A 27,158-nucleotide genomic window follows, 5' to 3' on the forward strand; every position below is an offset into this window, starting at 1 on the left:
GGGTTTGTCACCTTTTTGTCTTTCCTCACCAATCACCTTTCATGGTGACAAGCAAGGTAGGCTATTTCCAGCAGTTAACGATGAAGTGAGCTGTAGCTCACGAAAGCTTATGCTCTAATAAATTTGTTAGTCTCTAAGGTGCCACAAGTACTCCTTTTCTTTTTCCCAACACACACTTTCTGTCTGAGGTGAGCCTCTCAAAGAGTGAGAAAACCCCACAGCTGTGCCCTATTTCGGGGCTTCATTAAAGAACTCAAAAGGATCTTTCAATGGACCTACTTCCCTGTCATCAAAATCCTAGACAGACTGAAGTGACTGCTAGACATTTTAGAGAAGGGGGGGGTGGGAGAAAATTAACTTTCAAAGCAAAAGAGCTGCCTTTTATAGTGCTTCTTGTTTCTTCTTGCATCCGATGAAGTGAGCTGTAGTTCACGAAAGCTTATGCTCTAATAAATTTGTTAGTCTCTAAGGTGCCACAAGTACTCCTTTTCTTGTTTCTTATGTGTTTTCACTGCAGATTTGCTTTGATTGGTGGCACTTCCTATCTTCTTGACACTTTGAGTTGGTAGAGGCAGACAACTAGGCAGCTATTAGCTTAATGCTGCATCCGGTACACATTCACGCAAGAATTCCCAACTGACGTTGATGAAATGAAATGCAATGCAAATAAGGGTTACTTTCAGGAGTAAAGTTTGGCAGGATCAGGCTGGGACCTAAGAGTACTGCATGTTGGACTGCAACAATTCTATTTTCCATGTCCTAAAGCGTGGAAACACAAAACTTAAAAGGTTGTTATTCACCTTTCCTTTGACCCCAGCAAGTAATTAACATGCCCTGTGACATTATTCCCAGATAGTTGCAGAGAGTTAATGCTTCCAGTGCCGAGATGGACTGTACAATACATGTGAAAAATGATGTAAATCTTAGCTTTAAAGTAAAAGTCTGCTAGATTCCCTCCCTCCACCCCCATCCCTCAATACCAGCAATGGCTGGAGGTGGAGCTCAGGAAAGTGAGGAATCACTAGCAGTGCCTAGAGCCTGACACAATGCAGACCTCTTGGACAGCACATCTCTCATAGTGTGGCACATCTTGTATTGCAAGATTCAGTCCTAATCTGCAAAACCCCTGGTAAACCAGCCAGATGTGTCACACTGTATAGTAATTTCATGATTTAACTTTAGGTTATGAACCTAGATCTCAACACTATGTTAACACCTTAGGCTACTTTACCCTCCTAGAATGGATTTCTAAAAAGATCTATATTGAACAGCAACAATACATAATGGAAGGAACTTGAAAAAAAAATACCCACATAGACCAGTACTATTATAGAAGGACAGTCATCAATACTAAGTGCAAAATCATAACTGTTTTGACAAACACAGTGCAACAAGGAGACACTGAAGAACCAATATTATTCTATAGCAGTGCATGCCTAAGGACAGTCAAAGTGAGTCTTTACTCAATAGCTTCTGAAAAGACATTTTTACTCTTCTGCTTTTGCTTGTCATCACTATATAGGAGATAAATGAAAAAAGAGTTACCTATGAAAATTCTGCGGGCAAGAAAATGCTGCTATAGGATATTTCAAATAGAAAAATGTGGCGATTTTACTCTTGAGCTTTAACTCTCATTTACATTCTTTAGAAAATAAACATATAGTCTCCCTTGTAGATTAGACATGCAACTGATATTCACTTTGTCAGTGTATAGCTATAGTGATTTATTACTGCTTGAATATACAAGCCTAAGGGTAGAAATACATTACAACCTAATGAAGCACCTTTGATTAGCTGTTAGAATCAATCATCATCTTCTTACCTCAGTGTGGTCTCTTTGTGTGTGTGAGAAATGGCTGTCAGAGTCTGCAAATAGTATCTCATGGTTCTGGAGCAAATACAGCAGGAGTGCATTACAAACCATTTGTCTTTCATGAGCCAAAGGACTGAAAGGAATTCTAAACAGGAGAAAAGTAAATAGATTAAGTTTAGTAGTGCTCAGACTATGATCTATTGATCAGTTATCCACAAATCCCATTCTTGTGGTCTGGAGAATTTTTCAAAGCAAGTGGTTTTATCCAGTTCTCCAACATATTCTAGGAAATGATCTCGGTTAAAAAGCTCTTGATGACCGGAACTATATTTTAAATTACATGCATGTATATGCTTAGCATAAAAGGGGCCCTGATCCTCAATCGGTGGCTTTTATGCACTGCAGTAATACAAAGAAACAAGTAGTGGGAACCTGTTAGCAGGGGCCTGGCAAGGACCAACTTGTTCATGAAAATACTGTTAAAAGGACAAAATGGAAAGCCACCGCCGCTGAGTTTTTAATGTTTTAAAAGTGATCTTAAATTTTTCGCTCTAAAGTAAAGTCATATTACACATCTTTCTGTGAGGGTCCAAAGGATAACAACCCTGTGCAATCTTGTCAAATCATACTTAACTTCCATGGAAACACCATAATGCAGGACACAGTCTAAAAGTGGCATGAGGAAAAAAAATATCTGTGTTCCAATGCATCCTCCGAAGCTGCATTATATTAATAATGGATATAATAAAGTTATTGTTAAACATAATGGAAACATGCAGAAATCCCAGTAAGAGTATTATATTTTTTCAAGTAGTATTTGAACTTATGGTTTATCTACAAGTAGATAATTCTCCGAATCATTTAATTAAAATCAAGGGATTCAATAGTGCCATGGTAATTTTGTTTCCTGAAGAAACTGTACATTTTTCCCCATAAAGTATTTGAGACGGTATGGGCATTTACATTAGCACTAGAGCTAATTCAGCTTCGTGCACTGTGTTAAACCAATTCCTGATTCCAATATTTATTAATTTAAACAAGAAATTCATAAGCTCTTGGGAATTAAGTACAAATACACACACCACTCTTCTGTTTGGCAAATCAGAAAGCACATTTATTATTCAAATGTGATTTAAACATACAAACGTACATATTGGGGCTTAGTTCCAGTGTCCTAATTCCTGTCTACCTGCAGTAAAACTCCCCTTGAACTCTGAGAACTGTGTCTTAGAAAAACTTCAGGATTGAATAACAATGTATTGGAGAATTGCTAATATAGTTCCTATTTTTAAGAAAAGAAAAAAAAGTGATCCGGGTAGCCAGAGGCCAGTTAGTTTGACATCTGTAATATGCAAGGTCCTGGAAAAAATTTTGAAGGAGAAATTAGTTAAGGACATTGAAGTCAATGGTAAATGGGACAAAATACAACATGGTTTTACAAAAGGTAGATCGTGCCAAACCAGCCTGATCTCCTTTTTTGAAAAAGTAACAGTTTTTTTAGATAAAGGAAATGCAGTGGATCTAATTAACCTAGATTTCAGTAAGGCATTTGATACTGTGCCACATGGGGAATTATTAGTTAAATTGGAGAAGATGGGGATCAATATGAACATCAAAAGGTGGATAAGGAATTGGTTAAAGGGGAGACTGCAACGGGTCCTACTGAAAGGCGAACTGTCAGGTTGGAGGGAGGTTACCAGTGGAGTTCCTCAGGGATCGGTTTTGGGACCAATCTTATTTAATCTTTTTATTACTGACCTTGGCACAAAAAGGGGGAGCGTGCTAATAAAGTTTGCAGATGATACAAAGCTGTGAGGTATTGCCAATTCGGAGAAGGATCGGGATATTATACAGGAGGATCTGGATTACCTTGTAAACTGGAGTAATAGTAATAGAATGAAATTTAATAGTGAGAAGTGTAAGGTTATGCATTTAGGGATTAATAACAAGAATTTTAGTTATAAGTTGGGGACGCATCAATTAATAGTAACGGAAGAGGAGAAGGACCTTGGAGTATTGGTTGATCATAGGATGACTATGAGCTGCCAATGTGATATGGCCGTGAAAAAAGCTAATGCGGTTTTGGGATGCATCAGGAGAGGCATTTCCAGTAGGGATAAGGAGGTTTTAGTACCGTTATACAAGGCACTGGTGAGACCTCACCTAGAATACTGTACGCAGTTCTGGTCTCCCATGTTTAAAAAGGATGAATTCAAACTGGAGCAGGTACAGAGAAGGGCTACTAGGATGATCCGAGGAATGGAAAACTTGTCTTATGAAAGGAGACTCAAGGAGCTTGGCTTGTTTAGCCTAACTAAAAGAAGGTTGAGGGGAGATATGATTGCTCTCTATAAATATATCAGAGGGATAAATACAGGAGAGGGAGAGGAATTATTTAACCTCAGCACCAATGTGGACACAAGAACAAATGGGTATAAACTGGCCACCAGGAAGTTTAGACTTGAAATCAGATGAAGGTTTTTAACCATCAGAGGAGTGAAGTTTTGGAATAACCTTCCAAGGGAAGCAGTGGGGGCAAAAGATCTAACTGGTTTTAAGATTCTACTCGATAAGTTTATGGAGGAGATGGTATGATGGGATAATGGGATTTTGGTAAGTAATTGATCTTTAAATATTCAGGGTAAATAGGACTAATCCCCTGAGATGGATGGGATCTGAGTTACTATAGAAAATTCTTTCCTGGGTATGTGGCTGGTGAATCTTGCCCATATGCTCAGGGTTCAGCTGATCGCCATATTTGGGGTCGGGAAGGAATTTTCCTCCAGGGCAGATTGGAGAGGCCCTGGAGGTTTTTCGCCTTCCTCTGTAGCATGGGGCATGGTTGACTTGAGGGAGGCTTCTCTGCTCCTTGAAGTCTTTGAACCATGATTTAAGGACTTCAATAGCTCAGACATGGGTGAGGTTTTTCATAGGAGTGGGTGGGTGAGATTCTGTGGCCTGCGCTGTGCAGGAGGTCGGACTAGATGATCAGAATGGTCCCTTCTGACCTTAGTATCTATGAATCTAGTCATGTCTATACCAGGGATTAAATAGGCCTAACTACAGTGCTCAGGGTGCTAAATTTTTCACAGCTCTGAGCAACATAGCTAATTTTTAATAACGTAGATCAGACATTACGCTCCTGCTTGTGTCAGGTATGTGCCCAAAGTCCATGCCAGGCTTGCGCTATTCGTGCATAAACATACCCTCCCAAACTTTTTTCCTTACAGTCCATCCTATGCCACTCCCTCAGCTAGGAGCCCCAACACTGATTTTGTCCAGTTTCTTCACATACAGAGAGGAAAAAGCCTGTGTCCATTCCACTTTCTTTCTCAGGAGACCTTGTTCTCAGGCTCACAGTTCCCACATGCTATGGGAATTACAATGCTCTGTTCTGGGCTGAACCAGGAACAGGTCAGTGCTGGACTTTGAACTCCTCCTAAAAGGCCAGCATGGACTGTGAAAGGGTCCATATTTGCAAGTTTAGGGGAGTGAGGGATTTTGAGACTAGAATTTACTTTGGCCATTCTTCAAAGATTAATAGCAAAATGTGAATCTTGGTTCAGGTCTGGAGTTCAAACCCTAAAATTCATGGAAGATACTGATTTAGCTCTAATTTTAAAGTAGCTTAAGAACAAAATACTCCTTTTCAGATATCGCTACTGAGCAGAATAGCCACCACATACCTGCAAATTTGCATGTATTATAAAAAGAACCTAGTTAACAAATTAGATCTAGGAACACATTCCTAGAGACGATACAACTATTGTAAAGTTGTTCTATTGAGTAAACAAGATTAAGAATCTCCCTTGGCCTTAGACTTTTTTAAAAAAATATATAATCAATTTGTGTTGAAGACAAATGGTGTTAGGAGGAGATCACCACTACAATGTATAGTTTGGAACCAATTAAAAGGGATCCATAGGAATCATTAAAGATAGTTTTATCACAAATTAAATGTGTGGTATTGAACCCAAAAGTCTTTAAATTTACCAAGCCCTGTGCCTTATCAACCCAACAAGCTAAAAGTGATGCTAAGCTAGTGAGTGTGTGAAGACTTACTTTTTGGCTTGATATCTAGGCAAAGGTGCTAAACTGGTAATTTTACAACTAGAACTGGTCATAAAATTGGGAGGTTTCCTTTTTGTCAATAAAAGAGACCAAAAACCCCCACAACATTGAGAAGTTTTTCTTTTTGGCAACTAAACCCCACAAGTTTTCACTTTGATAATTGTTCAGACAGTCTTCATAGAAATTTTATTCATAACCAAAGTTTCAAAGATTTTGACAAGCCCTATTTGTGAAGGCATAGGGCTTGGTACCAGCCCAGAAATCTAGAGGTGCTGAGCAGGAGCTAAGGTCAAGGGGTACTTGTAGGAATGCTTCTCTCCTAAAAGCAGAGTGAGAGATCCACCTACTGTTTTGATCAGCTGCTATGGATGGATTGGAGGACACAGAAGGGATGAGAAGAGATGAAAGCAAGTGGGAAATATTACTAAGTGATTTTGGGGGGCAGGAGGGACTACAAGGAACTTGGGGAGGGAACGATCAGAGAACAAGCAGTGTTTAGCAAAAACTAGGTTGAGTGAGTGGCCAATTTGAACAATGGATGAGTTGGACCAGGGTCAAGCATCAAACAAGAAGGTGACAGGACACAGAAGGGAAAGCTGAAGTCGCTAAGGATAAGGGAAAGGGTGATGAGGCAAAGCCAGGTGTCAGAATCTGAGAAGAAAGTGGTTGGGGAGGAGACAGGGAGTGGTAAAATAACTATATGAAGGTGAAAAGCAGAGAAGAGTCTGATTTAGTATTTTTCCTATGGAGGATATGTGGAATACGGGTGGAGTAAAAGGCCAGGAGTGACAGAAGCAGGAGATTGAACTCTCATCAAAATCTATACGACTAAACAAAGACTGGGAGCACTCTTCTCATCTACACTTTCTCCCTGAGACACACCCCATACCCCTCCCGCATTAATTTTTTTAAATTTTTTTTTTGTTGTTGTTCCCAGATTTGGGCCTATTCAGACAGAGCAGTGGGAGGAAACATAGGAGCCGCTCCCATTTGCATATAAAGATTGTGACTTGAAAAGTGTTTCAGCCAAATACAATCAAAGCATTATGAGACAATGTCAATTCATCATTCGTTACAGCACCTGAGAAAAATAAAATTCAGGAAGAAATCAGCCTATGAAGTATTCATGGGTTTCAACATCAATAATTACATTAGTTTCCTGTAATTTAATGCACAATGTTGTCACATGATGTTCATACATTTTTAATGATCTTGGGAGTGTCTTCCCATTTAATACCAGTCTTACAAAGCGTTACTTTTTCCACAGTAGAATTGTACTAGATCACAGTGACTAAGGATATACCGTTCACATTCTATACATTGTAAATTGTAAAAAACCAGTGGCATGTTCTATATTCTGAGTCTATGTGTCCTCCGTTCCATGTTCTGAATATTAAGCTCCAACTCACATAATTGATTCTATGCATGTGACAGGTGTCTATAGCCATAGAAATCAATAGATTAGGACAGGCGATCATCATGGCAAGAATTTGCCCTTATGTTCTAAGTGGGGCACACTGTAAGCAGCAGGAGAGTTTTGTCTCTAAGGTGCCACAAGTACTCCTTCTCTTTTTGCGAATACAGACTAACACAGCTGCTACTCTGAAACCTGTAAACAATCTAGTTTTCTTCTTATTTATATGGCTATAAAACCTTTTACTATTGGTTTTAATTCCCTTTGCAAGGTCCAAAGGGTTGGACCTTGCACAAGGAATTAAAACCAATAGTAAAAGGTTCTATAGCCATATAAATAAAGAAGAAAACTAAGAAAAAAGTGGGGCTGCTAAACACTGAGGATGGAGTGGAGGTTAAAGATAATCTAGGCATGGCCCAATATCTAAACAAATATTTTGCCTCAGTCTTTAATAAGGCAAAAGAGGATCTTAGGGATAATGGTAGCGTGACAAATGGGAATGAGGATATGGAGGTAGATATTACCATATCTGAGGTAGAAGCGAAACTCGAACAGCTTAATGGGACTAAATCGGGGGGCCCAGATAATCTTCATCCAAGAATATTAAAGGAATTGGCACCTGAAACTGCAAGCCCATTATCAAGAATTTTTAATGAATCTGTAAACTCAGGAGTTGTACCGAATGATTGGAGAACTGCTAATATAGTTCCTATTTTTAAGAAAGGGAAAAAAAGAGTGATCCAGGTAACTACAGGCCAGTTAGTTTGACATCTGTAGTATGCAAGGTCCTGGAAAAAATTTTGAAGGAGAAATTAGTTAAGGACATTGAAGTCATTGGTAAATGGGACAAAATACAACATGGTTTTACAAAAGGTAGATCGTGCCAAACCAACCTGATCTCCTTCTTTAGGAAAGTATCAGATTTAAGACAAAGGAAATGCAGTGGATCTAATTTACCTAGATTTCAGTAAGGCGTTTGATACCGTGCCACATGGGGAATTATTAGTTAAATTGGAAAAGATGGGGATCAATATGAACATCAAAAGGTGGGTAAGGAATTGGTTAAAGGGGAGACTACAACGGGTCCTACCAAAAGGCGAACTGTCAGGCTGGAGGGAGGTTGCCAGTGGAGTTCCTCAGGGATCAGTTTGGGGACCAATCTTATTTAATCCTTTTATTACTGACCTTGGCACAAAAAGTGGGAGTGCGCTAATAAAGTTTGCAGATGATACAAAACTGGGAGGTATTGCCAATTCAGAGAAGGATCGGGATATTATGCAGGAGGATCTGGATGACCTTGTAAACTGGAGTAATACTAATAGGATGAAATTTAATAGTGAGAAGTGTAAGGTTATGCATTTAGGGATTAATAACAAGATTTTTAGTTATAAATTGGGGACACATCAATTAGAAGCAACAGAAGAGGACGGACGGACCTTGGAGTATTGGTTGATCATAGGATGACTATGAGCTGCCAATGTGATATGGCTGTGAAAAAAGCTTATGCGGTTTTGGGATGCATCAGGAGAGGCATTTCCAGTAGGGATAAGGAGGTTTTAGTACCATTATACAAGGCACTAGTGAGACCTCACCTGGAATACTGTATGCAGTTCTGGTCTCCCATGTTTAAAAAGGATGAATTCAAACTGGAGCAGGTACAGAGAAGGGCTACTAGGATAATCCGAGGAATGGAAAACTTGTCGTATGAAAGGAGACTTAAGGAGCTTGGCTTGGTTAGCCTAACTAAAAGAAGGTTGAGGGGAGATACGATTGCTCTCTATAAATATATCAGAGGGATAAATACAGGAGAGCGAGAGGAATTATTTCAGCTCAGCACCAATGTGGACACAAGAACAAATGGGTATAAACTGGCCACTAGGAAGTTTAGACTTGAAATCAGATGAAGGTTTTTAACCATCAGAGGAGTGAAGTTTTGGAATAGCCTTCCAAGGGAAGCAGAGGGGGCAAAAGATCTATCTGGCTTTAAGATTCTACTCGATAAGTTTATGGAGGAGCTGGTATGATGGGATAATGTGATTTTGGCAATTAATTGATCATTAAATATTCAGGGTAAATAGGCCTAATCCCCCAAGATAGGATATTAGATGGATGGGATCTGAGTTACCCAGGAAAGAGTTTTCTGTAGTATCTGGCTGGTGAATCTTGCCCATATGCTCAGGGTTTATCTGATCGCCATATTTGGGGTCGGGAAGGAATTTTCCTCCAGGGCAGATTGGAGAGGCCCTGGAGATTTTTCGCCTTCCTCTGTAGCATGGGGCATGGGTCACTTGAGGGAGGCTTCTCTGCTCCTTGAAGTCTTTAAACCATGATTTGAGGACTTCAATAGCTCAGCCATAGGTGAGGTTTTTCGTCGGAGTGGGTGGGTGAGATTCTGTGGCCTGCGCTGTGCAGGAGGTCGGACTAGATGATCAGAATGGTCCCTTCTGACCTTAATATCTATGAATCTAGTTTATTTAACAGTAAAGCATATGAACAAAGAAGTTTCTGCCATATCCTGTGGAAGAACTTCAACACACAGGAAGGAAAACATGGGGTGCTGCATGACACTAAGAACTTAAAAAAAATGGAGGGGGTCCACAAGCCATTTTCAGCAATATTAGGTGCTCATTTCTGCTGCTCAGTCTGGGATTGTTAGAAGAAACTCTGAAACAGACATTGGGAAGTAGAATAGGCATCTACCCAGCCTGGCTTTGAACCTGTCACAGTCTCAGTTCACTCTCAGCACAGTTCTCTCAGCCTTCAGTACATGCAGGCTGCTGAAGTGACTTAGTCAGAGGTCTACCCTTTATTGAAACCTAAATACCTTCCACCCCAGTTTCACTGGGACCACCCTTTCCTCGGTGAGGGTCTTCTCTTTTACAGCACACTTCTCACTCTCCTTTTCCCACACTCAGCTTTTTGGGGGTCAGTCAGTCCCTTCTCCCTCCAATCAGCAGCATAGGTTGCTGTAGCTCCTCAGAGGGTGGCAGCATAGGAGAAACCCAAATCCATCCTCCACCATGAGTTCCCAGACCTGGGGACCCTAAACTACTGGTTTCTTCCACCTCATAATTCAAGCTAAGAACATAGTAGCCATACTGGATTGGACCAATGATCCATCTGGCCCAGTATCCTGCCTTCCGACAGCTGCCAATGCCAGGTGCTTTGGAGGGAATGAACAGAACAGGGAATCACTGAGTCATCTGTCCCCTGGCACCCACTCCCATCAGAGAGGACATCTAGAGCATGAGGTTGCATCCCTGACCATCTTAGCTAATAGGCATTGATAGATGAGTCCATGGAAAACAGGTCCAATTCCTTTTTGAACCCCTTTATAGTTTTAGCCTTCACAACAGGCCCTGGCAAGGAGTTCCACAGGTTGATTGTGTGTTGTGTGAAGTAGTACTTTCTTTTGTTTGTTTTAAACCTGCTGCCTATTAATTTCATTAGGTGACCCCTAGTTCTTGTGTTATGGGAAGAGTAAACAACACTTCCTTATTACTTTCTCTATACTATTCACGATTGTCACATTTCCCACCCCATATGTCTCTTTTCCAAGATGAAACATTCCAGTCTTTTTAATCTCTCCTCATGTAGAAACTGTTCCATGTACAGAGAAGGGCAACAAAAACAGGTGTCTTTTCCTGTTCTAATATATCTATTTTTAGATGGGCAACCAGAACTGGATGCGATATTCAAGGTGGGAGTTTACCAGAGATTTATGCAGTGTCATATTTTCTGTATCATCATCAATTCCTTTCCTAATGGTTCTTAACATTGTTTGCTCAAGGTGCAACAGCAGTCCAAAAAGGTTGTGTTTTTAGAGAACTATCCACAATGAATCTAAGATCTCTTTCTTGAATGGCAACATCTAACTCAGACCCTGTCATTGTCTATGTAAAGGTGGGATTATGTTTTTCAGTTTGAATTCCTTTGCATTTATAAATATTGACATTCATCTGCCATTTTGCTGCCTAGTCACTCAGTTTCATAGATACTAAGGTCAGAAGGGACCATTCTGATCATCTAGTCTGACCTCCTGCACAGCGCAGGCCACAGAATCTCACTCACCCACTCCTACAAAAAAACCTCACCTATGGCTGAGCTATTGAAGTCCTTAAATCATGGTTCAAAGACTTCAAGGAGCAGAGAAGCCTCCCTCAAGTCACCCATGCCCCATGCTACAGAGGAAGGCGAAAAACCTCCAGGGCCTCTCCAATCTGCCCTGGAGGAAAATTCCTTCCTGACCCCAAATATGGCAATCAGCTAAATCCTGAGCATATGGGCAAGATTCACCAGCCAGATACCCAGGAAAGAATTTTCTGTAGTAACTCAGATCCTATCCATCTAATATCCCATCTCAGGGGATTAGTCCTATTTACCCTGAATATTTAAAGATCAATTACTTACCAAAATCCCATTATCCCATCATACCATCTCCTCCATAAACTTATCAAGTAGAATCTTAAAACCAGATAGATCTTTTGGCCCCACTGCTTCCCTTGGAAGGCTATTCCAAAACTTCACTCCTCTGATGGTTAAAAACCTTCGTCCTCCTTTCATAAGACGAGTTTTCCATTCCTCGGATCATCCTAGTAGCCCTTCTCTGTACCTGCTCCAGTTTGAATTCATCCTTTTTAAACATGGGAGACCAGAACTGCACACAGTATTCTAGGTGAGGTCTCATATTTCTTTGTAATTCTTTGCAGTCTGCTTTGGACTTAACTATATTGAGTAATTTCCTAGCATCTGCACATTTTCCACCTGTTTGCCCCTTTTTCCAGATCATTTATGAATATGTTGAACAGCACTAGATCCAGTACAGAGCTCTGGGAGACACTGCTATTTACCTCTCTCTGTTCTGAAAATGACCATTTATTCCTACCCTTTGTTTCCCCCAACTCTTAACCAGTTACTGATCCATGAGAGGACCCCATTACTTTGCTTAAGAGCCCTTCGTGAGGGACCTTGTCAAAGGCTTTCTGAAAGCTGCCCTGCTTCTTCCTGTACTCCCCACTCTCCTGCTCTTTATAGAGCACTAACATCCAGCTCTCCTCTCCCTACACTTTGCTTATAAGCATATCTTTCTCTTCTGCCACCCCTCCACGTGATGTAAGCATTCATTCACTCCACTAGAGAAGCAATCTAAACATGGCCCATATGCAGCTGAGCCCCAATCCTCAAAGGGCCAGTTCACGTGGTGACATTCATGTCCAGATTTTTAAAGGTGTTTAGGGACAAAGATGTACAGAGGCACTTAGTGGGATTTTCAAAGCACCTAAAAATCAATGAAGTTGAGCATATAGGTGTCTAGGACCAGATCCATAAAATGTCTTAAATCTAACATTTAGACACTGTTGAGATCCCCAAAACCCCTGCTCAGCTGCTACCTAATACTGGAGGTGCCTGAATTTCTGCCAGTGAGCATAGGTACAGCTATCTCAGTTGCACTGGCTGGGTATCTAAACCCCAGAAGGATCCTGTACTAGGTGTTCCCCCATCCCTCATCTGCAACTACTGACCTGGTAGGTGTTTTAAGTATATGCCTAAACCCTCATAAAATAGCTGGGGGATTAAGGAGGCAGCAGCCTCCCTCATAACTTGAGCACACTCAGACTCTGGAAACCCCAGGTTCAAACTCTGCCCACCAGAAAGCAACATTTTGAATGTAGCCTTCCCACTGCTCAGGTGAGTGCCCTAGCCTCCAGGGCGTGGACAGTCTGGGGTTATCCTCTCCTATGGAAGCTCTTCCAAGGTGTATAAATATTTGTTGGGCCAGAGAAAGTAAGAATGAGTCCATAGCCCAGTGGTTAGGGCACTCACCTGTAAGGTGGTAAACCCAAGTCCACATCCTTGTGCCACATTTTACAGAGGAAGGAGTCGAATGCATTTCCCACATCCTGGGCAAGATAAGGGAGGTGTCTGCCACCATCTCCCATGCTGGAGTCGCTTGGAAAAGTGGCTTAGGACTAAGTCCTTGAGAGTGGTGGGGCGTAGGCATTTGCAAGAGATGAACTTAGGAGTTCCCCTCTAATTGTGCTGGTTTTTGGAGATCCCATTGTTAGATGCCCCCTCACACACACACACTCTCTCCAAACATGTATTGTTGGAGAAATCTGGGCACCTAACTCAGGGCCCTCCATTACACTGGGTGGCAAGGACCCAAGCAGTTCTGCAGTGAATCTGGGCATTTTTGAAAATGCTGCTAGGTGCCCATCTGCAGCTCGATGACTAAAATACCTTTAAAAAAAAACCTAAATGAACTAAACAAAAACAGAGAAAAGCATCCAATAGAATACACAAATACCAATTAAACATTGCAAGTTGCTTGGGGAAGAGGTTGTGTTTAGTTTTTCCAATCAAAAAAAAAAATATTCCTGTGAAGAACAGTTGGCTTTTTTTGAACCAGCTCTATTATTCATATAGCATCAGTGTATCTTCTGCTTTATTGATAGCAAGAGAAGATCCATACCTGAAGAGCTTTCAAGCCCATATGCAAAGCAAATAATGCAGTAGCAAGCAGAGGGATAAAGTTTGGAGGGTCTCACAGCCTAAGTTATTTTCCTGTTAGTTTTCATTGTGAGAGAGTAGTTTCCACTCCCTTGGAGGAAAAAGGACTAGGATTTATAAGCCTCTGGAAATAAAGGTATTTTAGAAGAGGACTGGGAGGAGTGGATGGGGTTATGGAGGTGGTTCTAAACATAGGGAACTTCACAGAAAAAAAGTAGGTAAAGGGAAGAGGTAAGCAGTAGCTAAGCAGGGTCCATAAAACAAGGGGATAAAGGTGTTTAAGTCAGATACAGCTAGCTAAGGAAAACCAAACAGGGTCAGGACCTTCTTGGAGAAAGAGGAAAATGGATCATTCTTGCAAAAGCATTACACACATTTTTGCAAAACTATTGCGTACCAAGTGAAAGGAAGCAGGAGAAAGGGAATGCAGAAGGCCAGAGGGGAGAAGTTTTTAGTAGCTGACTGATATATGCACCCACACAGTAGTGAAAACAAATCTTCATGTTCACTCAAATCAGTAAATGTTAACCTTTTTCAAAAAAAGGTCAAGATCTCCTTGTTATACCAAATGGGAGTTAGTGTCAGTCTTCCAGAAACTGGATTGGCTGACAGTTTATAAAACAGTTGTGGAGAGTACTGATAGTCAATCCTTAGTATTACTCAGAGAACTATACAGGGAATAGTGTGTGGTTTTTAAGTTCCCTACCATCCCCAAAACTAGGATCTGATCTGCCACACCAAGCAGTACCATTGAGAATCACTCTGCACAGAAGGACTGCAACTGGCTTCCTCAGAAACTTTTGCCTCCTCCCAGAGAAAGCTGGGCCTGGGACTTCCCAGAATTCCTAGTGCTGTAGCTAGTAAATCACTAAGGTAAGTTCCCTAGCAACCTTACACTCTTAGGTATACCATGGTGACTAACACAGTTTGCTAGGGAACCAACTAAGGGTTCCTTAACTACAGTACTAAAGGTTTCTGGGATGTCTACACCCACTGCTTTTAAATTAGCGGCATGAGTCGGTGTTTCTCTACCTCTGCTGCCCTCAGAGGGGGAGGGAGGTCTGGCTGCTTCCTGATACCTCTGAAGACATTTGGGATCAGAAGAGGGGGGAACCCTTAATGGGTAGCACCCTGAAGCTGATGCCACCTGCAGAAAAAGGGGAACTTCCAGAACCCAAGGAGGGCACTGGAGAAGTGGGGTAGGCCACTCACCCACCCCCAGCCTGAGAACAAGGAGGCAAATGAAGAGTGCCCATGCTGGGCAGGGTAAAGCCAGGTCAGCTGAGCCTTTGACATGTGCTGATGTTCAAGGCAGATGCACTCAGATTTGGGGTGGGCATGAGGCTTCTATATCAATATTCTGTATAGTTCTGCTTCTCTTTCATTCATTCCACTGTACAGCAGGTTCTTTCATCAATATCTCGGATTACTGCTGTTCTTGTTTTTAAGAGAGGGATCCAAGAATACAAGCAAAAACAACTGTAAAATAAATCTAAATAAATACTTACTGGAAAAGGGTTGGCCCAAATACAATGGCAAGATTTTCCAGGGTCATGTGATTCATTTCACTGTGTGATGCCACCTTCAACAGAAAGGTAGAGAAGAACTGGAAAAGGCTGTAATGGGCCTTAGGCAGGCTGCTTAATAACCTTTTCAGATATTGTGTACACTCAGCCATGTGGTTCTTATTATCTGCGAAGAATTAAGTTTTAATTCAGTTACTAACAGATGGGCATTCTAAGCATCCAGCATGGCCATATACACACGCACGCACACGCACGCTTACCAGATGTATACAAGTTTTACAACACAATTTACTCTATTGTAAAGGTATCCCTCAAAAAAAAAAAAACACAAAGGGAAAAAAGAGCATATGCCTTAAACCAGTGATTTTTAGACTAATCCTCTAATTATTTCACATTAGCTTTAAACTATGAACATTTCCCTAGTTACTGGAATTTCCTATGGAGCAGTCTAGGTCTTTAGACTCTATCCTGCGTCTGTGGCAGTCCTCCTCTCCTGGCAAGAAAATATAGCGTTCCCTGTTATTTCTAGTGGAGAGTGCAAGACATTACCAACTGGCTATACATGATAATCAAAGGCATTATGGAAAAAGCTATGGGAGGATTGTCAGCTGTGACTCTCGCTGGAGATCTGCCACATGATGTGTGACTCATGCTAAGAGAAGGCTGGGAAATTATATCCTTTCAGCACCACATCAGTCTTTATTTCCCTACTAATTAGTAACATTTACAGTTTCAGGGTATTTTCCACTATAAATGTAGTACTGCAGTTACCGAAGAGAGGTTTAAAATTCCAAGTCCAATGACATTGACCTTTTTGCTTTCCCTGCACCAAAAAGGAACATTTTAATGGTAAATATGATTCACAAACACAACTCACTTTAATAGGAGGGATGGGATGAGAATGATTGAATCCCCTAAATACTTTAACTGTGATAGCTCAATACTGTGTAATAGCTAAGGCAATAACTATTGTCTTGGATAATTGTAAATTGAACACCATTTGCAATATACAGGAGAACCTCAGATTTGCAAACTGACTGGTCAACCACCCACACCTCATTTTGAGCCACAAGTACGCAATCAGGCAGCAGTGGGAGGGAAGCAAATACTGCATAGGACTATTTTAAACAAACAAAGGGAAAAAGTTTAAAGAAGATTTGACAAGCTAAGGAAACTGTTTCTGTGCTTGTTTTATTTAAATTAAGAAGGTTAAAAGCAACATTTTTCTTCCGCCCAGTAAAGTTTCAAAAATCGGTATTAAGTCAATGTTCAGTTGTAAACTTTTGAAAAGCCACCATACTGTTTTGTTCAGAGTTACAACCAACCTCCATTCCCAAGGTGTTCAAAACAGAGGTTCTATTGCTAGTCAATTGGACACGCTGACTAGGAGAATCCATAAAATGACCACTCTTTAAGGTGTGAAGTTATGCAAGCACTCACACAGCGTTTAAATTCTGCTATGTGTACACTAGTCAGCCATTTCTGGACAAAAAATGTCATCCCAGGTGCAGTACCATTGAAGTTTCAAATTAATTTAGCCTTTGTTTTACCTTCAAAGGTTTTAAGAAGGTTAGCCTGCAAGTTGTCTGGGAAAACAGCCACTGGAAGCTCCTTGAGGAAAAGTTTAAGGATGCTTGCAACAGAATCAATGTCACCATCATTAATGAGGTCCACCTTCTCACCTTGATCATACTTCTGCTTCAGTGCTTTGATTTTGTTCACTGAGCCACTGATTCGAAATAGACCTACATGATCCAGGCCTATTAAAATGAAATAACCATTTTTATAGTACACATAAGGAGGAAAATTAAAAGACACAGTTTAGATAGTCTACAGAGACCTGAAAACTGAACAAATTAACTTATTTGCTTCCAAAATGCAATTTCACGCACCCCAAAAGAGAGTTGTTTAATTCAGTATTTCCAGGATTTGTTGTTGTTTTTTTTTGTTTGGTTGGTTTTGTTTTTAACTACTGTCCCTTCATTATTACCCTTTAACTATACAAGGAGTTTTCAACTCTGGTTTGGTTGATTTCCAGGGAGTTTGACTCAGCAGGTCACTTTTCCTCATTCTAAACCAACCCAATCAAAATCCACTTACACTGGTTTAAAAAAAAAAAAAAAAAAAAAAAAAAAAGTGGAAATTTACATGTTCTCCCATTAGCTGCAATTTTCCTTTGTGGTCCTGCTTACCCAAAACAAATTAATTACCGCTCTTTATTTTGACTAAAAGTTCAAAAAGTTTGTAGAAAGCAAAACAAGTTATCAACTTACCAAACATTTCTAGGTATTCCACCATTTGTGTCACAACAAAAGGAACTTGGCATTGTGTTGCCTCTTGTGCAAGAATCTCAAGGGGAACACCAAAGTTGTTTCTTCTCTTGGCGAGCTGGAAATCTGGTGCCACTTTGTTTGTGCCTTGCTTAATTTTAACTGAAGACAGCGATTGCTGCAAAATAAAAAAACAATCCCTCTGTGATAATACAAGCTGCTTATCACTGTGCATCTCCTCAGGGCTCGACATGACAATGTGGTAGCTCTGCCTCAGTTTCCACACAACTTTTTCAGCCTACTCCTTCCATATAGAGGGGACTTGGCCCCCCAGTCAAGCCACTCTAAACAGGGCCGGCCCACAACATGGCACCTGAGGCAGGAAGCTCAGATAATGCCTTCTTCCCCCTTGCTTGGGCCAAAAATTTGAAAGGTCTCAATTCTGCCTTCCTCCTGTTCTACTCCTCTCATGGTACTGCTCTGCTACCTACTCCAAATTTAAATTTTTTGAACAAAGGCATTTTAAGTAACACTTAACTTTCAAACACCTGAACAGCAACTGTAACTTTTCTTGTCTACTCAAGAAACACTGGCATTTTTATCTGTTTGAATAATCAGAGTGGTGCTTTCTGTTCCTTCTTGGTTGCAAAGATTTGAATTGCTTCCTGAAGGTCCACAGTCTGGGCCAGCTCATGCTCTGTTGAGATGGTTGCAAGGCCAACCAGCCTCTCCTGTGTCATTGTGAAGTGTAGATGTGTTTTTATTAACTTCAGCTTGGAGAAGCTGCGTTCTCCACTGGCAACTGTTATAGGAAGTGTTAGAAGTATGCGCAGAGCAACAAAAGCATTTGGAAAGAGGGTGGTCATCTTATTTGTGCACATATATTCCAGAACAGCCTTTGGAGTTGATCCTGCTGAAACATATCATCTAAATCACTCGCATCAATATTGCGCATGTCATCATGTGTCACTGTCTCTAGTGCCCTGCATTGCTGGTATAGGTCTTCAGGTATAGTGAGGAGTTTTGGAACATCATACAACATCCAAAATATACTGCCGTGTTCCTTGAGCTGAATGAAACGTTCAACTGACTGTGTTGCGCAATCTAGCACCTGGGTAAAGAATTCAACTTTGAATTGTTGTTTGGGGTCTCTTATAAGATGACATTTTGATTATGAGGCACAGGATAAATCCCCTTTGGTGACTCTTGTATTCTTGAATGGGTGGGAAAATAGCTTCAGTGTGAAGTTCCTCTGCCAACTTCTGCACACTCTTCAGAACATTTTGAAATCCCTCATCTGACTGGTAAGACTGTAGGTAGGACTTCGCTTTGTCCAGTTGTTCCAGATATATCAAGGTCAACACCTTGAAGTCTCTTGCTTACAACATTTCAAAACAACACTAAGCCACACAGAAATTTGAAGTTACGTGTGTTTCTGGTGATTCCATTTCCCTCTGCCACTGTTCTCCCACCAACAGTTCCTGTCATAGCATTATCCTCCATAATGGCAACTATGGCATCATGGTGTTTGATGGGAAAGTCTAGTGGAGGCAATAAAGCCTATCATGTGGCACTCAGTGGTTTCAGTGTCAGAGAGGATGTTCCCAGATGTTGCTTCTAAATTTGCCATCGATGAGTTGATGGAGAAAAATACATAGATGCTTTGAATTACATTAAAAAATTCAGCAGCTTCACTAGAAGCCAATGCTGCATCGCTGACCACTAAGTTCAATGAATGAGAACTGCATGGGACAAAAAAGCTTGAGGGTTGAACTCTCGGATCTGTGTCTGCACTCCTCTGTTCTTTCCTCTCATGTTGGCACCATTATTGTAGCCCTGACCTCTCATGTCAGCTATCGCAATTCCCATATCTTCCAGCTTTTTACAAAGCACACTTGTCATACCAGCTCCTGTAGTATCAATGTAAATAAAAATCTAGAAAATGCTCCGAAGTCACCATTGCAGGGACATTTTCACTAGGTTCTATTGTTGTTACAAAATGCACCATTCAAGTCATTTGTTCTGTATGGCTGCTCTTAGGTGTGCAGTCCAGAACAGAGTAATATCTTGCTGACTTCAGATCTGCCACAATCTTGAGTGTTCATTTCTTGGGTGGTGACTTCTCTTCAATGCTCTTGGAGTGCAGCATCAAACTCAGCCATCAGCTCCACAATTTTAAGGTAGTTTCCATTGTTTGGCACATACACCTGATCTGAAGTGCCATGCAGTGCTGGTTTTGGGTAGCAAGCATTCTCACAATGGCAATGAGCCTTTTCAGAACATTTTGACAGTAAAGAGAATCTAATGCAATTTTCTTTTGATGCTGATCATCTATGATGGCCTTTAGCTTGAGATGAGACTAAGGTTCTTTCAACCTATGGAATGCTCTCTGGCGATTTGCTGCCTTCTCATGGCATGCCAGATTTCTAGCCAGATTTTTCCAGTCCTTTATTCCTGTAGAACCCAATGTGGCTGGAACATTAGACTGGAAGAGCTTGCAACAAAAACAGTATGCAGCATTCTGGGGTTTTGAGTACAAAAGCCGTGGCCTCTCCCCTTTGTCACCATTGAGGATTTCACGCTAATAATGTGTTGGATGGCAACTTCTATTTTCATTGTCTTTGCGGAACATAAGTTTTCCACTTGCTGTGGCCCATGCAGTACAAGGAAGTCCCTCAGGCTACTGCTCAAGAGGGTCCATAGTCCTGGATCATCTAGACTTAAGGAACTAAACTCAGCAGCAGCAGTTTCTTATGCCTCCAACACACTCTTCTCTGCTCTACATTTTTCTTCAGGAATGTGCATGGTTATTTCCATTTGAGACGGAGATATGGATGCTGCAGTAGCTGCCAGGTCACCTACACTCTGACTAACTGGAAGATCAGGCATATCCTCACCACTCACATCCTCACTGGAGCCGGAAGGCTCCCCGTGAACACATGTGTCTATGCATCTCAGGAGAGCTCCTTCCTGCTTAGATAGAAAAGCTTCCTTTGCTCGCTTTCTTTTTCTGAATGCTGCTCCAGAGTGGCATTTTCTTCTTTCACTCATGACTGCTGTTCTGTGCCAGCTAGAGTGGCTCTCACTCAATTGAGGGGGACAAATAAGCAGGCTGGTAGCAGGGCCTGAGCGAGGGAAGATATCAGCGTCTGAAGGGCCTAACTGGCTCCTACTACTTCAGGAGACTGCCCGTTCTCCTCAAGTGGGTTCAGAGAGGAAACAGGAAACTCCCCGAGAAGCTGGTGTTAATCAATCCAGGCTCCTGGGGGTGCTGGAGAGGTACATAAGAGGAGGCTGCTGCTGCTCTCTCTCTCTCTCTCTCTCTCGCTGCTTTCTGTTATTCCCTCTCACCTTTTCTCCTGCCTGCCTATGTCTCTTGTTCCTTCCTCCAGCACAGCACTCCACCATCTCTGCGCATCTAGGAGGGGAGAGAATACATGTGCACTGGCAGCAGACAATTTTCTACCCTCTGGGTCCTAGTGGTGCTCCCCCACAGTCTGGCACCTGAGGCGGCCACCTCAGTTTGCCTCATGGTAAGACCAGCCCTGACTCTAAAGCATTCAACCCCTTCTGGGGTAGCAGAGTCACTTAGTCCATATCCAATAAACATACCAAACAAGAGAATTCTCAGCCCTGCCAGGCTCAGACTTCAGCCCCCCTTCTCACAGGCAGGATCCCAGGCACAAACAGCCTGTTTTCCCATTTAACACCCAGCTCTACAGCTCTTCTCTAATCAGTCATCCAGGACAAGCCAAGTTCCTCCCAAGGCAAGACTACAGATGGTTTGTAGCTCTGGTCCCAGGCAGGCTCCTTAACTCACACAGCAGCACTTTATCTGTTCCCCTTCTCAGAGAGCTATCCACTGCTGGGAACTCAGCACAGGTGAAGTGAGGTAGGGCTAACTGAGCCCAGGGAATACACTTTAACCCTTTCCTATCTGTTGGAGGGTTTGTCTACTCTAGCATACCACTTTTCTTTGATAAAAATCGATATTGGTTACAAACAGTCAAATCTTACCTGTGAACTGAGCAAGTTAGAATCAGGGAAAGCCTATCAGGCCCTAATATAGTCCCCGTTGCCATAGTATCCGAGATCCTCAAACTGTGTGTATATTTATCCTCACAGAACCCCTTTAAAGTAGGGAAGTACTATCAGGTCCATTTTACTTATCGGAAATTGGGCACAAAGAGGCATAGAGCACATAGGAAGTTTGTGGTGGACCAGGTATTTAATGCCACGTCTCCCAAGCCCTAAGCTTCCTGACCAGTTATCCTACTGAAGATTACTTGTTGAGAATGAGATCAGCTCATGTTAGTAAAACAAGTAGGATTACCCTCAATTTTTTTTTTAAAGTTGCTTTGTTGTTCAACAACCAGTGAAAATAGTATTGCAGTTAAACTGTGTCGATTGAGTCTTACAATCCTTTTTCTGGCAAAATGATGTGTGATGCATATTTCATAAGGGTGCTATTAAAAAGTGCAGTACAAGGTGAGATTTTTCTCTTTACTGTTAACATGTTAAAATGTTCAGTAGGAAGCAAAATGGATGTTTTAATTGCTCATATTATCTTCTTCATACCATAAATATGAAGACCATTGTCTAGAGGACAGTAAATTTATAGTAAAAAATGAGTTCTCCTGACTCCAGGTCAGAAAAAATTTCTCATTTGTACACACACAAATAGCATTTATACAATTAACTAGAAAAGTTAAAAAATGACCATTTTATTTTTCTGCCAACCCAAATCTATCATTTGCAAACTATTTTATTCGTTGAAGAACCCTGTGTATGCTACAAATTTCATGAAAGAACATTGCTGCCAGAACTGCTAGACATTTTTGTACCACTTTTGCTTAATTTGCTATTACTTTTGAATACCTAATTTATTCTCATTTGAGAACTTTTGAAAATGGGTAGTTTCCAAGACTGAATGATCTGACCTCTGGCATGGTTTGTCTAAAATAGATGAAACATAATTCCAATATCACATTCATCTGACATTGATTTTTAGTGATGTTAGTGTAAGGGGACTGTTGCCCCCTTACTAAGGGTCAGTGGGGGTGTTTTGGTTAGCTAGCTCCCAGTACTAAAAAGGGGGAAGGGTCGATGGGGAATCAGGACCCCGAGACTGACAGCCCCCAGGAACAATGGGGAGAGGCCAATGCTCCAGGTCAGCCTGAATGACAGGTGAGCAGGCTAATCAGGAGGCCAGGGAGGTCCCGTCCTCTGCGTGAGCTGGATTTGCCCTGGTTAGACAGAGTGGGGCTCAAGCTAAGCTGGGGAGCAGAGCTGTGCCAGATCCAGAGGGAGCAGAAAAGCAGCCGAGAGAGAGCAGACCCTGTCCTGGGAGCAGAGCTGCAGCCCCAAAGCCAGAGGCACAGCCCAGAGAGAGCTGACTTGCCCTGGGAGGAGAGCTGCAGTAACCAGAGCCAGAGCAGCAGCCCACGAAGCAGGTCAGTGCTGGGAGCAGAGTCACAGAAGCAGCCTGCAGAGCAGATCTGTCCTGGGAGCAAAGCTGCAGCAACCAGGGCCAGAGGGGCCAAAGCAGCAGCCCAGGGAGCTGGAGGCAGAGCAGCAGTGCAGAGACAGAGTGGTGCAGCCGGGGCTGGAGCAGTCTGAAGCTGGGTGCAGTGAGCAGCTGGGGAAACCGAGGGGGACCCTGGGCAGTGGGCCCAGTACAGGGAGACGCCTCAGCCAAGGGGCTCTGCAGGCCAGGCTTGGATCGTAACCCTGACAGGGTGGGACGACACTGGGAAGAAGGGTCCTACCACTTAGAGCCTGAAAGCGTGTGGCCACCACCAGAGCAAGTATCCAACCCACAGCATCCCTGCAGCACAGCCAGGGCCTGAGAAGGCGGCCTGGGACTTACAAGGAACAGACTGTGAACTGCCCTGACATTCCAGAGACACTGTTTGTGATGTTCCCTGCCACAGGGCGGGGTGATGTGTTTCCTTTAACCTTTCCCATTTTTCCTTATTCTTTTTAAAATTAATTGTTGATTAAATAACTTGCTTTTGCTTTAACTTGTATGTAATCATCAGTGGGTCAGAGAAGTGCCCAATGCAGAGAGAGTACCCCGGAGTGGGGACACCCTAGCCCATCCTAGGTGACCACAGCAGGGTTGGGGGGGGGGGGGTCGAACCCCCCAGGAATCCTGGGCCCAGCCTTGTTGGGGTTACAAGGACTCTGCCAGACAGGAGAATGGAAGGGGAGTCCTCAAGGGCAGGGAGGCCACTAGGTAAAGGAAGTTGGAGCGAGGACTCGGATCCTTTTACTAGTCCACTTCACTGGGGTAGTGCAGAAGCCAGGAAAGTTTCCCACAAAAGCAGGACTGTTCACCCGCTTACATTAGGAAGTGCGGTATATTGAAATCAGAATTTTGTAGGACTGGAAGGGACCTTGAGAGGTCATTTAAGTCCAGTCCCCTGCACTCATGGCAGGACTAAGTAATGCATGTATACAGCTCACACGCCATTTGTGATGGAGTCAGATCTTGGACTAAATTGGTGATCCATTTGTTCTTGCAAAGACCATTGTAGACAAATTTATTGCAAGAAGTTTACAACCACTAGAGATCAGCCCGCTAATATAACTCTTGCAAAAGAAGTCCCATTGAATGAGTTTATGTTGCAATAAAAAGGGAGGTGCAATAAAGAAAGCAATTGGAATTTTGACCAACTGGCTGCAACTTCATTATAACAGTTAAACTTCAGACAAGGTAACTCCCAAATGCAGCCTATCCTAGTAGTAAGGAAAGGAGAAGCAATAGCCAACATGAGCTGACACAAGCTTCCACACAGTCAGAGTTCACATCCAAGTAATGCAACATACTAGGTGTGGCCAGCCCAAATCAATCCCAGGCTTTAAAAGGTCTGCATCATTCAAAGGCCTAATGAAAATTTGCAACCCCATTCAAGCTACTGCACATGAGAAAACTCCCGAGTATTGCCACAAAAGCTTAGGTCTCCCTAGGAACTCCTTCTGCATGGAAGGTCATTTAACGCCAAGTTTTCAAGAAAGGGACATTACTGCAATTGCCAACCTTTGAGGTCAGGAAACCCAATAATTGTATTCCTACTGAGGCAAATCTAACCTCAGCTACTGAGAACTTCCATACAAAATTGTAATCCTGGTTAAACAGCCATACGTTTTGTGAACTAAGAAAAACATGCATCTTTAGCAAGTAGATTACACCTGCTCATCATGATCTTATTGCATAGCTTCAAATAAGGGATATCAGCACAAACTGATGACTGCAGCAGTAATGCCACCTTACTAGAGCAACAAGATTTAGGAGAAAATATAGCATGTTTGTAATTGCAGGAGGGCAAAACCACTATCTGTTTCACCTGGCATGGCCTTTTATTGATGCACCAGCACTTCTGAGAAGTGGGATCAATCAACAGCAGCCTCTTTAAGAGGGAACTACCACTGGCCAGTAGTCCTGTGATATCACCATCCTAGATCTTGACTAATATGGATGAGATGGCAAAAATTAGCTAGTTGAGCAATAAACCATAATTCCATATCTCAGACTATGATCACCAGTAGGTTAGATAGGAGACACATTTCAAAATAAAAATAAAGGCTATAAATCCTAATGCTTCAGTTATAGGTCAGAACAATTTATGTAGTATGTATATTTCATTGTTTGAAAAGGAAATATTTTAAAGTTTTCCTAGTATCATCCCAAAATGCTTTAAAACTAATATCTTTTCAACTATTTTTATTGCCATGTTTTTTAAAAAGTATTCCATAAAAATTTATATTAGAAATGCCATTCTCTCACTTCACAAATTCACTTTCTAACAGTGCCAGAAGTTAAGACTTATTTGACTTGGTTGTGTTCAATTCTGTTGCCATGGCACATATCACAAAAGGGGTTTCTTATCAGTAAGTTTAATCACACTGTAGCATTGAGCTGGTGTCAAATACTAACACATAAAAAGAACCATAATTTTGTGCTCCATTTACACTACAATTTCTTTAAAGTGAATGAGATTAACCATTGCATTAAAAAAAAAAAAAAAAACACCTACACATCTAACAATCTCTCCCTCCCATGCTGCTGCATATTGCAGTGGGGTGGGGGGTGGAACCAGCATATTTCTCAGCAGCTTTTGTGAATGCAGCTAGGACACAAGACAGAATAAATAAGCCAATAAAAATCCACTTACACAAACCAAAAGGGAGGCACTTGTTCCCATGTTAGACCTGCATTGGTGTGCTCTGCGTTTTCAGATATCCCACTCAGAAGACCTTGCTTCTGTTCATTCATGCAAACTTAACCACAGCCATTCAGAATGTTCATGTGGAGAGTGATGATAGTTAATTTGCTATTTCTAACTTTACTCTAGAATGTCACAGATTTCTGTTGAAGGTAGAAACTGAGTGCTGGTAGACATGGATTCCTTATGATAAACACTTGCTGCTACAGAGTCATATGGCAAAAGCTCACTCAAGCGTACTATCAAGAGATGTTTCCATGGCACCTAACGCCCACACAATATCATAGCTTCCCGAAAACTCAGACTGATCATTTGATATTCAGTTTCCTTTTTAACATGCAGAGATGTTAACAAAACAAACTCACTGACCAATTGTCCTCGCCGCCTGCAAACAATGGTCAAGAGCATATTCTGAATTTATGGAGTAAGCAGGGGGCAAAACACATGCAGAGTTTGAGTTAAGTGCTTTTATTCCTCATTTAATTTGTGAAGTTTTTTTCTGATTTTTAGGTGTGACAGGTAACAAAAATATGAAGACCCTTTGCTAGGCAGGGAGAGAAAAGGACAGGGGTGCATAATACAGTAGCCACTACCCAAGAACTCCTCCTGGCCAGAGACTGCTTTACAGTACTTTACCTCTATTTTCCTTCTTTTCACAGGGCACTAAAAATCCATCTCAATCTCCCCTCATGTTAGGGACCACTGACATTCAAATACTCAACCATATGGGACACAGCAGGGCTTCTTCCCTGCCTAACAAGCACTCACTGCCTTGCCCAGTCATCTTTAAATAGGTTTCTTTATCCAAATCTTAGTAGCCAAGACAGTTCCTTAGCTTACCTTTTATCATAAGATTTCATATGATAGCCTCTCCTCCCAGAGGGCTCTACTTCTGGTAGTTTCTCAGTCCCAGCCAACTCCCTTCTCATAGCCAGTTCTCATTCAACCAGATCAGCTCTCAGCCAACTGTTCTCCTTCTGATCACCAGGACTACCCCCCTGAGTACCTAGCCACTTACATGGGGGACCCACCGAGCTCCCCACCTGTAACTCTTCCCCAAAGACAGTCTTCCCCAATCACTCCTCCACTTACTGCCCTCTGACAGGCCTTTATAGCCTCAGGTGTAGCCCTGCTCTCTTTAAGTGGCTCAGCTGAGCCCACTTGCTTTGCACAAGGTAGGGGCCTGGTTTACTAACAAAAACCAGTTACCCTGTGACAGGCAGACTCAAGGAAAGAGAAAGGAAGGCATTTTTACCCTGATAATAGAATGTGCTCTGTTGGCAGACAGTACAGTCTAAGTGGACGCCCTGTCTGCTACCCAAGCTG

At 42.0% G+C, this 27,158-nt stretch overlaps 1 protein-coding gene across 3 annotated transcripts in view; it reads right to left on the minus strand.

Annotated features, from left to right (window-relative positions):
- Window positions 1-26,661, minus strand: part of FAM13C (family with sequence similarity 13 member C) — a 237,266-nt gene extending 210,605 nt beyond the window's left edge. The window contains exons 1-5 of one of the 3 annotated variants that reach the window (XM_038411265.2): window positions 25,782-26,661; window positions 17,608-17,782; window positions 16,885-17,094; window positions 15,317-15,500; window positions 1,823-1,958 (exon numbers count right to left, since the gene is read on the minus strand). In XM_038411265.2, coding sequence (XP_038267193.2) covers window positions 1,823-1,958; window positions 15,317-15,500; window positions 16,885-17,094; window positions 17,608-17,782; window positions 25,782-25,811 — 735 coding nt within the window. In that variant the 5' untranslated portion in view covers window positions 25,812-26,661. Of the gene's footprint in view, window positions 1-1,822; window positions 1,959-15,316; window positions 15,501-16,884; window positions 17,095-17,607; window positions 17,783-25,781 lie in introns of those variants that run through there. The other 2 variants (XM_043519012.1, XM_038411267.2) reach the window with 2 other exon arrangements.
- Between the last annotated feature and the right edge of the window lie 497 nt (window positions 26,662-27,158).

This window comes from Dermochelys coriacea, chromosome 7 (genome assembly GCF_009764565.3).
Source record: "Dermochelys coriacea isolate rDerCor1 chromosome 7, rDerCor1.pri.v4, whole genome shotgun sequence".
Taxonomy (NCBI): Eukaryota; Metazoa; Chordata; order Testudines; family Dermochelyidae; genus Dermochelys; species Dermochelys coriacea.